Raw genomic sequence first — 11,817 nt, 5'->3', positions numbered from 1 at the left:
AGTCAAGTCAAATACTTATTTATTTTGAATTACTGGCCTTTTATTTTTCGTTTATAAAACTTTCATATATCTATACAAAACAATTCGTAAAAATTCGTTTGAAGATATTTATAACAATCTCTATAATATTATTTGTATATTTTACATATATACATATGTACTTAGGTAAGTACATAAGCATATTGTTTCGTATATTGTATTTTATGTAGTAACGTAACTATATCTTTAATTGATTCGGTAGAACATTCTGTGAACGGGACATTATTTAATGTTCTGTATGATTAAGAGTGCGACGGTTTAAACGGTGTGGAGTGTAGAAGTCTACCTTGAAGAATTTGTTTAAAAATGTGTTAGTGAGATATGTGATATGTCAAGCAGTGACGTTGGACAACCGAATTTTGAAGGTTATCAAACGAAATAGAATATCTTTTTGATGCGGTAGGTCGCCGTCTCGATCGCTGTTTCTTTTTTCTTTATTGAGACGCTGCGTCCCATCGTGACGGTGAACTACCGTGTAGCAAAGGTTAGATACAGCTTAAAGTAATATTAGAATGGCTTCAAGTACAATATTGCAGGTGAGCTATTTAAACATGTTACTTTCATCGTTTTTGTTTTATTACTAAGTTAGCAATTGTAATTACAAATGTATTTGGTGTGTTATAGAAAGCTATAGATCTGGTGACTAGAGCTACTGAAGAAGATCGTAATAAAAATTATGAGGAAGCACTTAGGTTGTACGAACATGCTGTTGAATATTTTCTACATTCTATTAAATGTATGATTGTTATCAGATTTCTTTTATAATATCATTTAATATCATTGAATGTACGATTGTTATCAGGTTTCATTTATAATATCATTTTTGTTTTTTCCCTTTTTTATGATAGTATTATGATAGGAATGAATGTAAAGTTATGCTATTGTTTTTATTTTCTAGATGAAGCACAAGGTGACAGAGCTAAGGAGAGTATAAGAGCGAAATGTACGCAGTATTTGGAAAGAGCTGAAAAATTAAAGGCATATTTGAAAAAAAGTAAGAAGAAACCTGTAAAAGCTGGTGAAGATAATTCTAAAACTGAGGATAAGAAGAGCGATAGTGGAGACAGTGATACAGATAGTGATCCTGAAAAGAAGAAACTTCAAAGCAAACTGGAAGGTGCGATAATTATTGAAAAACCAGATGTTAAGTGGAGCGATGTTGCTGGTCTTGATGGAGCCAAGGAAGCTTTAAAGGAAGCTGTTATTTTGCCAATACGTTTTCCCCATCTGTTTACTGGAAAACGGATACCATGGAAGGGTATCTTATTATTTGGGGTAACTTTTACATAAGTACAAAATAACTTTTAGGTAAAAATTAACTATAAAACATGATTTATCAGCAGAAAGGTTTTGCAATTTTGTCTAAGTAATTTACAATCATTTTCTTCAAGTAATTTCAAGATATTTTCAGCCACCAGGTACGGGTAAATCCTATCTAGCAAAGGCTGTTGCAACTGAAGCCAATAATTCAACGTTCTTCTCTGTGTCATCCTCGGACTTGGTAAGCAAATGGCTTGGAGAATCTGAAAAACTTGTCAAAAATTTGTTTGAATTAGCTCGTCAACACAAACCCAGTATCATATTTATCGACGAGGTGGATTCACTCTGCTCGTCACGTTCCGACAATGAATCCGAATCTGCAAGAAGAATAAAAACAGAATTTTTAGTTCAGATGCAAGGTAAGCGAAATGTTCGAATAAATTGTTGATTTGTACATATATTGACATATGTACTAATTTTTCCGGATACACGTTGTTATGTACGCAAATAAAATATGACATGGTAAATGATTCATTAGGTGTCGGATCAGATAATGACGGTATACTAGTATTGGGAGCTACTAATATACCATGGGTGTTAGATTCTGCTATTAGAAGAAGATTTGAGAAGAGGATTTACATTGCCTTACCAGATGAACAAGCTCGTGTTATAATGTTCAAACTTCATTTAGGAAGTACTTCTCATTGTCTAACAGAAGAAAACTTTAAAAAATTAGCAGCTGCCACTGATGGTTATTCTGGAGCTGATATAAGTATTATCGTACGAGATGCTCTTATGCAGCCAGTTAGACTAGTTCAAACTGCAACACATTTCAAGCGTGTAAGAGGACCATCACCAAAAGATCCTTCTATTATTGTGGATGATTTATTGACACCATGTTCACCGGGAGATCCAGCCGCTATTGAAATGAACTGGATGGAAGTTGAGGGTGATAAATTGTATGAACCACCTGTAACTATGGTAAATATAGAATGTTTTTTATTTCCATTGAATTATTTCAGTCTTATTTTATAAAATTTTTAATTGTAATCTATTATATGGTATAATTTACTTTTCATATTTAGAAAGACATGTTAAAATCATTAGCGACTACCCGTCCCACAGTGAATGAAGAAGATATGGCTAAATTAGAAAAATTTAAAGAAGATTTTGGTCAAGAAGGTTGATACTCAAATTTTTTTAATCAAGTTGCTATATACTTCCAAAAGTATCTTTCTGTTATACATGCACTTGCCTTATGTCTTGTTTGATTATCGACATTGCGATACGTAATATTTATACAAAAAGTTCAAACATACATTGACTCAGGCTTTTATTTTCAAACTTTCTTTTCCTCAACAGTCATTACACGATAGCAATGCCAACATTGCGAGCTTGATGCTTATTCATAAGTACTGTTTGTTAAAATATAAAAATCGCAGAATGAACGATATATATTTTGTGATGAAAATTAGTTACATTTTAATCTGCAAAAAAAAAAAAAAACAATAGACTATTTTTTATTCAAAAGCGCGAGAAAAAGTTAAAATGCTACCGATCCATAACGTAATATGTAACGAATTCTGTGCGTTTTTAACTTATATAATTATTGCTATACTTGTACCTAACAAATTAATTGTACAATACATATGTAGGATTAATAAGTATTTCTGAACAATGTTTATGATTGTAGATTAGCAATTCATTTGTATGTTTTGTAATTTTGATTTTGCTTAAACATCAGCGACACGTTATCAATGAAATTTGCATTCATTTTCCCCAGTAAGTATAAATTATATTAATAATCAATTTGAAATGATTCGTTAAATTACGTGAATGCGATTACATGTAGTATGTGATATACATATGTGTACGTATATCAAATAAGCAAAATACCATTTCCATGTGTAAATTGTTTTTATTGTTAATTAAATAAATAACAAGCTGTACACAATAGAATTTTAGTTTTTCCTTCAAGAAGCCTAGAAATAATAAGAATTGTGAAAGATTTTATAAATGTAACAAGAAAGTTTTCTACTGATTCACGGAGGGCAGTGTCTTAAAAATTCAGAGTTCATATAAACCACTGTTATTGTAATATCGTCGCGAAATATTCGTACAACTTCCCCTGGTAGTGTCAATAATTGTGACAATTTAACATGATCGATTCCGTATTCCGTACCACCGAGTGCGTTTCTCAATAAATGTGTCGCTGCATTACTATCGAGAGGTTTCTTTTTCAAGCCTTCTTTACGTTGCAACAACATTTTATGTATTTCTGATAATTTCATATTTTTACGGGGCAGCTTCAATGGATTTAATGTTACTTTTCCACTCATATGCTCACCTACTAAACGTACAGCTTGTAAGGGTGACATTAAATCCCATAGACCATCGCTAGCTATTATAAGAAATTTATCTCTTGGTGTTAATCTATGATATCTAACTTCTGGTTTCGCCGTCAAGTATGGAGGAGTATAATAATTCGGTGGAATTGCTGTTTCACCGAAATGTGGCACCACTACTTTCTCTAAGATTTGTTTGCTCCATTTGTAGCGAAAATCACCTAACGAACGAAGGGGCGCTAATTGTCCAAGTAGTCGTTCCAATTTAATTACAGTTGATTTTTCGTTCAATGGATGCTCTGATAGAATTCTTTCGACTTCTGCACGATTGTCGGTATTATGTTCGACGGTCATTAATTTTGCAGACCAATCATTATTTTCTATAATGTAAGATAGTAATACTAATAACAGTGATGATAATGATGCAGATATTAAGTAGTAATGACAACAATAAGAAAACTGTATATTCATTTTTCATAAAATTACAAAGTCTGATAATTACATCTCATACCAGAAAGTATGCCGAGTACTGCTTGGCAATCACCCACTCCAGTGACATGAAGATGTGGACCATCTATGTGTGCAACAGCTGCTACAGCACCAGACGTTGCAACATCAAGAGTTATAGCAGCACTGCTTTTACCTAAATTTAAAAGTGCTTCGTTCGACAAATCATTATCTAATCTGAGAAATGCATTCTCTAAAGCTGTTTCCATTTGAAATTCTTTTGTACATCCCACTTCTATTAAGTCCTTGACAAAAGCTAAAAAACTTGCTTGATAAAGATCTCTAATTTCAGAAACAAATTCCACTTTATCATTGAACATTTGAAGAAGTTCTAATTTATTGCTGGAGTTAACTGTGTTGAGATACTGTTTTAGTAATTTTGTGGGCAACAAACATGCTGATATATAATGAAAAAGTCTCTTTGAGATAATTTGTGCACATGTACGACCTCCATGACCATCAAACACACCTAACAATATTCCTAAAATAAATTTGTGCTTTTGCTGTACATAATATGAAATTTGTCGTGTCATTAATTGTAAAAATATAAAGGTATATCAAATAATTTGTGTATATATAAGTTGTTTCCAATGTTTTATACAACTTCTGTACCTTTTGTAAGTAAACATTGAGCCTCTGATCGAGTATCTTCCATAGGATTATTGGATGCCAACTGATTTGAATCGTAATATTTTATAGAGTTTTCACCATCAAATTCTTTGGTATATTCATTAGCTTGCAAAATTGCTGTAACCTATAACATATTTATAAAAAAGAGAGCTTGGAAAGAGTTTGATAAGATTATATTACCTCTTGTGGTGTAAGCCGTGGCAATGCCATATATAATCTGTGAGCACATTTGTTACTACTCCATTCATTATGTCTAATGCATACATTACTGACAGTTTTAATTAAATTACTGCCAACGTTTTGTAAAACCATTCTATTTCTGCGGTTTTGCAGTATATTTGTACTAGCACATTTTCGTGCTTTTACTTCTACAGCACATTTTGTCTGCTTCGCACTCGCAGGTTATGTTAAGCTCCTATCTTTTGCAATGTCTTTCTAAGAATAATTGTTGTTATAGCAGCCACATATACGATATATGCGCACGCGTCAAATACGGTCATGAACAAAAGTATTAGTACACTCTTTAAAACAGAATAACTTTTTTAAAATGGAACCAAACGACTTGGATTTTTTTAAGAAGTTAGAAGGATTAATTTATTTAGATGAAAGAAGTTTTTCTAAAATTGCAGTTCGGAATTGCGAAGAAAATAGTGAAGGTCACTCTTTACAATTTTATTACTTGAGGCTGCAATAAAAATTAAAAAAGTATGTTTTTTAAATTTATGTTAGTTATATGCCTAGATAAAAAGATTGTAAAAAGCGACCCTTCAGTATTTTCTTCGCGACTCTGATTAATTGTAATTTTTTAATTTCATAACTTCATAACATCATAACTTTTGAACCAATAGATTCCCCGTCTTAAAACTTCTATTTTTGGATTCTACACGTCGAAAACTACAAAATTGCAAGAAAAAGCCAATAATGTTTGGTTTCTTAAAATAAAATTTAGCCGAAATCAGTATTACGCTTATTTTATATGTATGTATTTGTATATGAATCTGCATACGTTAATAGACAAGGATATATGAGATCTCTATGCAGCGTTTTCTTTCTGTTTTTACATATATCGCTTTCTCAGCTTGCTTACACATTTTATATTTATATGTGTCTTTATGGTCAATATTTGCGGTATCAAGAACCCAGAGGTGATTATAACTAATACAGGTAGAGTGCGCGTTCCCAGGCGTAAGAAGTAGTAAAGATAACACAAGAGTGAAAGTGTTATATTCAGGTTATCCTCTTTTCTCTCTAATGAGTGTTTTAGTGGGGGGAAGAAAAGAGAAAAGAGAGGAGGAGCTTGTGTAGTAGATGGAGTACAGCGGATCGCCCCACTATTTGTATTCTCCTCACTTTTTGCACAATTTGAGAAAGAGCGCGATACCTCGACACTCGGCACCATAGTCGTATCTCGTATGGCATTATTTCTGTCCTTCAACATAATCTTCAGCTTACCTGTAAGAACACGCTATCTATCTGTATTAGTCTATGGGAGAACTACACTGTATCAATGTATGTTGAGGTTATCTGATAGAGGAACGCGTGGATGAATTTATAACAGAAATATATATATTGAAGTAAGCATAAGTATAAGTGTATGCTGATCTAAATCCTCATTCTAGCAGTGTCACATTACAACAAACGACATTACTAAAAAATTAACCTTGGTGTGTAACTTTAGCTGAAAGTTACAAAAAACAGCAATAAAAATCTACTTATAGCTCTTTTGTTTCTAGACCTTGTAACCCAAAGTTACATATTTTGTTGCATCTAGCTTCCTCTTAACCTCCAATACTCCAGATATATACGGTGATCGATGACAAGATAAAATGCCATCTTTACTTATCCTTTCATTATATGCCGTTTAAAATATCCCTAAAAATGTTATGAACTGATGTCCTGCCAGATTTGGGACTTGCATCTATTTCTCTCCAAACTATCCCATCGGGTCCATTTTTGATACGTTGGTTCTTTACATCAGTCTCGCTCTTTGCTGTTAACGATAATTTCTTTCCTCTTTTCTCTGGACATGAACGCTTATTTATAAATAATACTCAACTCTGATTCGGTTGTAAATAGCTTTCCATGTGTTTCCATGCTGTTTTCAGTTGCTGAAGTTCCTTGTTCATCGCACACTGAACAGTCTTCTATGTCTGTTATTCTTTTTATAATTTTATTTTGAGAAGTCTTGACATTTTTAGGATAAACATTTATCACAGAATAACGCTATGTACGGAATACAAAATTATTGTCAAATTTGATATGCTTTACTTTTCCCATTATAATAACTTTGCACAAAATGCTCTGAGATGCTTTCTGTTTGAGTTTTAGAGATAACAAGTTTAGATGTCGACTGATTGACTAACAAACAGATGTATTCTGGTCGAAAGGACGATAGCAACTAAGAATATGATCTGTGACGGCGATATTTATATGAAAATATTGATGAATATTGGCCGTTCTCCACCAACGGTTACTCGAGGGTGGGGTTGAGAAAAACCCGCTTTTCCCTTGTTTTATCGCAATGAACAATAACTCTAAGAAACGACTTTTAAAATGTTTATAACAATGGACTGTAAAAAATGCTAAATTTTATCGCGGTTCCTTAGTATTATTATGGGCCAGAGTTGATATGTCTTGACAACTGGTGGTCATCTCGATCGAGGGCAATGGATACGAAAAAGAAAAGAACGAAGTCAAGTTAGAGACCTAATTCAACTTCTGAATCTGACGATAGCAGTAGTAAGATCGTTCCAGTTTCAAAAAGAAGGAGAATAGACATTTTTGATACATCTAGTAGCGAAGATAGTATTCCATGCAATTTTATCTATTCTGCTACATCTGCAAGTACTTCTATTAATGATATAGGTGAACAAAAGAATTTATTTTCCTTTACTGAAGGCACTGGGCCACAGTCATCGCTAACTAACGAATCTAAACTTATCGATTATTTTAATCTGTTCGTCGATTCATTCCTGCTAACATTAATGGTTCGCGAAACGAATAAATTACCCAAACAATTAATAAAGTCACGTGAAATCACCCAAAAATCTCTAAAGAAACTATGGAAACCAGTTACTTTGCCCGAAATAAAGGCGTTTATAGCAGTTTTATTGGAAATGGGGATAACGAAGCGACCAACAATATTTTCTTATTGGACCGAAAATTCAAGGAGCATACCCTGGTTTTCAAAAATGTTTTCGCGAAATAGATTCCAGCTTATTTATCAATGTTTTCACTTAGTCGGTAATAAAGAATGTTTCCCACCAGGCCATGAAAAGTACGACCCATGCGTAAAATTTATGCCAATAGTTGAATACGCGAATAGGCTATCCAAATTAATTTCGACGCATGCTTCAAATGACAATACCATCGTAATTAAAAAACGAAATGGAAACGAAAGAAGTAGAATAAAACCATGCATGGTTGACGGTTATAATAGTTATATGAGGGGAGTTGACAAATCGGACAAAATGTTATACGTCTATCTTGATAAACGCCGCACGGTAAATATTGGAAAAAAAATTACGTTTCACATCATTGCCCGTATGGTATTAAATTCCTATCTATTTTATAAGAAAGTTAGCAAAAAGAAGTCAATGACTCGATTGGAATTTACACCGAGTATTATATCTGAAATAGAGCATGAATGGATGCAAGTCAAAAAACAACATATGGTAAATGATAATGACAGAATATTTGGCTTAATGAAACTACCAGGCAAAAAATTAAGACAGTGCGTAGTTTGTAGCAGTAAAATTAACGGTATAAAACGATTGAATTTAATTTGTGTGCAGTGCAAAAAAGGGCTTCATCCATTTTGTCTTCATAAACATGTCTATTTTAAAAACAATGAATGTCAGGATCCTGTAAAACCATGGCTATAATTTTAATGCCTTTGTGTGTTTACACCTTTGTGTTTTGATTTAATATATGTCTTGTTTATTTTTTTCGTTTATCATCCTAAAAGCATAAGAAGATATAAAGAAACAAGGGCAATGGGTGAACTAAATAAAAGACTTACTTCTAAACATGACAATGAACATTAGTAATCTAGTTCTATATCTATTATAAATAAAATATTATATAGTTTTTTCATATTTTCAAACATATTGACAACATATTTGTACTATGCAGAAGTAAATAAGTAAATAAAAGTAAATTCAAAACAGTTTATTTATTTATGCAGGTGGTTTACGATTATTTGAACAAAAAAGTAATTACGAGAGGAAACTCTGTTGTGAGTCGCAACGAGCTACATTCGGAACCGAGCGTGTTGCGAATTGACGATCATGACTAAACGTCGCGACACATTTCACCACAATACGCGAACAACGCGATCGCGCTGCGTGGCGCTAAAACGGTTAATTTAATAATAGCAGTTAATCTCATAAATTTAACAATAAGACAAATGTATTTTCAGCATTGCCAAAGAGAATAAAAATTGAAACTGTAGCGGCACTCGACAACGGACTAACTAACTAAGCAACGGACACGGTAGCGAAGTGATTAGCGCTCTGCATCGAGATACAAAACACCAACAAAGACACAGAGGGCAACTTCATAATATCAAAAACAACGGAAAAACTAGACATTATCGGTACCCACTTCGTCAAAACTCACACACAAAACGAACACATGGGCCGAGAACAACTAAACAGAATTATCATCGCCGAAACAAACATACTAAAAAATAAAATAAAACAAGACATAGCGCTAAACAAAACAGTCTGCACATTCTCAAACGAAAACACATCGGACGACCCCAAACAGCCCGACCCAGAAATAAACTACTTTACAAACTTCAACCAACTAAGTACAATCTTCTCCACGCTAAACAACAAAAAATCCGCCGGCTTCGATGGCATCCCAAACATCGCGCTCAAACGCCTACCAAACAAAATAAAATGGTACTACACAGTACTGTTTAATAATGCACTAAATAACACGTACTTCCCCAAAAAATGGAAAAAAGCCAAACTCATAGCCATTACAAAAAAAAATAAAGACGGCTCATCACCTGCAAACCTACGACCCATAAGCCTCCTCCCCAACATAAGCAAAGTATACGAAATGATCATAAACAACCCCCTAGCAGCCTTCTGCTCAAAAAATAAGATAATCCCGGAAAACCAATTCGGCTTCCGCCACAAACACTCCACAATCCACGCAATAAATAAACTTACGTCGGATATCTGCTGGGCACTTAACGCAAATCAGCGAGTAGCCGCCTGCCTAATAGACATCGAAAAAGCCTTCGACACCGTCTGGATCCCAGGACTCATTTATAAAATGACTAAAAAGAACTTCCCCGAATACCTAATCAAAATAGTATGGGACATGATAACAAACAAAACTTTCATAATGACCGACGGCTCGCACACCTCAAGCAAAGAATTCTCCATAGAGAACGGCCTGCAACAAGGAACAGTAAATTCCCCGCTACTCTTCAGCATCTACAATAACGACTTACTAAACCTCTTTAACCTCAACACATCCACACACAAACGCTCCATAGCCTTCGCGGATGACCTAATCATCTACGTAACAGGCCGCAAAACCAAAACGATAAGAACAGAACTCCAAGAACTCTTTAACAAAATCAGCGATTACTATCATACATGGAAACTAAAAATTAACGCAAGCAAATGCGAAACCATACTATTCAGACCCATGACAAGCAAAATCGGCCCAGCAGAAAGGGAACAAGTCAGGAAATTCCGCCTAAAAGAAAAAGCAAACGAAGAGAACCTCATACCGCACAAAAATTGCGTAAAATACCTAGGAATAAATATAGATGAAAAACTAAACTATAAGCAACACATCGAAATCCAACTCTCCAAAGCCAGCAAAGCTTTTTGAAATACAAAAAGGCTGTTTTACTCCAGAATTCTCGATAGCAAAGTAAAAATCATGTGCTACCAATCGCTAATAAGACCCATTATAACCTACGGCTGCCCAATATGGTACAACATACCAGCGTCAATAATGGAAAAAATTCGCATATTTGAAAGAAAATGCATCAGAGCTTGCCTGAGCATTTACAGATCAGAACACAGCGGATACAGAAAATACATAAAAAACAAAAAAATATACGACTTAGCCAACATCCACCGCATCGACTGTCACATCCTAAAACTAACGAGAAATCACTTCTCGCAAGCCGCGAAGATCAAAGAAAACAGCCTAATCTTCGGCTGCTTATACCCAAACGACGCATACTTCAAAAACACTCTGTTAACAGGCTACATCCCCCCCGAAGCCTTCCTATACCTAGACGAAAGAAACTATCTCCAAGACCAAAACAACATCCCCATAATTTATCATATGCAAAGGAAAATAGGAATGAAATCTATTCAATACGAGGAAAACCTAGATGGCCGCACGGCAGACACTAGGTGGAGATACAACATGGCCCTCCCCCAAAAGGATACAGAAGACAAACACAGAAAAAACACAAAAAAATATTGGTGGATACGGAACCCATAACAAAAAACAACAAGATAAAGAGCCACAGAACAGCAACGCTCACCGAATAAAAGTGTAAATATGTAAATATGTAAATATGTAAATAGATAAACAAATATTATACTAATCCCACAGAACACCCCTCCCCACCCCCTCCCCACCCCTCCCCGCCAGTCCCAGTCCATCCCCTCCCAGCCCCTCCCTAACAGGCTAGCGAACTGTCCTGTTTTTGCGTCCAGGCTTTCAGGACATAAATTAAAATATCGTACATAAGCACAGCGCAACAGCGGCTTAATTTTATTTTATTTAACAATAACAATAATAATCTTAAAAAAAAAAAGAGAAAAGAATGTAATAATGCATGGCTACGTCGTACCGTCGCGTATCGGTACTTTTGCCTGTACCACCCTACAATTAGAATTCAGCGTTTATTCTGGAAAAAAAAATCATGTAAAAAAAAAAAAAAATATGTAAAACCTGGAATTAATAAACAAAGTTAAAAAAAAAAAAAAAAGTGATTAGCGCTCTAGGTTTCGAACGTTCGGGACCCGGGTTCGATTCCCGGCGCCTG

The 11,817-nt window shown here is 34.4% G+C and overlaps 3 protein-coding genes across 4 annotated transcripts; 2 read left to right on the top strand and 1 right to left on the bottom strand.

The window, feature by feature from the left end:
- The first annotated feature begins 257 nt into the window (after positions 1-257).
- LOC126918620 (vacuolar protein sorting-associated protein 4) lies at positions 258-3,258 on the top strand. The gene is made up of 6 exons (XM_050726717.1): positions 258-575; positions 664-775; positions 938-1,314; positions 1,451-1,718; positions 1,838-2,280; positions 2,385-3,258. The coding sequence occupies exons 1-6, from the start codon at positions 552-554 to the stop codon at positions 2,484-2,486; spliced, it is 1,326 nt and encodes a 441-aa protein (XP_050582674.1). The 5' UTR covers positions 258-551; the 3' UTR covers positions 2,487-3,258.
- On the bottom strand, positions 3,198-5,777 carry LOC126918612 (pyruvate dehydrogenase [acetyl-transferring]-phosphatase 1, mitochondrial). The gene is made up of 4 exons (XM_050726706.1): positions 4,962-5,777; positions 4,764-4,905; positions 4,156-4,632; positions 3,198-4,024 (listed from the first exon to the last, which is right to left on the bottom strand). The coding sequence occupies exons 1-4, from the start codon at positions 5,091-5,093 to the stop codon at positions 3,342-3,344; spliced, it is 1,434 nt and encodes a 477-aa protein (XP_050582663.1). The 5' UTR covers positions 5,094-5,777; the 3' UTR covers positions 3,198-3,341.
- A 441-nt stretch (positions 5,778-6,218) lies between these two features.
- LOC126918635 (uncharacterized) lies at positions 6,219-9,297 on the top strand. Of its 2 annotated transcripts, XM_050726745.1 has the most exons (3): positions 6,263-6,355; positions 7,388-8,284; positions 8,357-8,807. In XM_050726745.1, exons 2-3 carry the CDS (start codon positions 7,766-7,768, stop codon positions 8,663-8,665), a joined length of 828 nt encoding a protein of 275 aa, XP_050582702.1. In that variant the 5' UTR covers positions 6,263-6,355; positions 7,388-7,765; the 3' UTR covers positions 8,666-8,807. The 2 variants fall into 2 exon arrangements, 1 of the variants encoding a protein (XP_050582702.1); XR_007711384.1 differs by lacking the exons at positions 7,388-8,284; positions 8,357-8,807 and adding an exon at positions 9,202-9,297 and having other exon boundaries at positions 6,219-6,355.
- The last annotated feature ends 2,520 nt before the right edge of the window (positions 9,298-11,817 follow it).

Source organism: Bombus affinis, chromosome 1, assembly GCF_024516045.1.
Source record: "Bombus affinis isolate iyBomAffi1 chromosome 1, iyBomAffi1.2, whole genome shotgun sequence".
Classification (NCBI taxonomy): Eukaryota; Metazoa; Arthropoda; class Insecta; order Hymenoptera; family Apidae; genus Bombus; species Bombus affinis.
The sequence above is the reverse complement of the archived record's forward strand: the minus strand, read 5'-3'. Positions and strand labels throughout refer to the sequence as shown.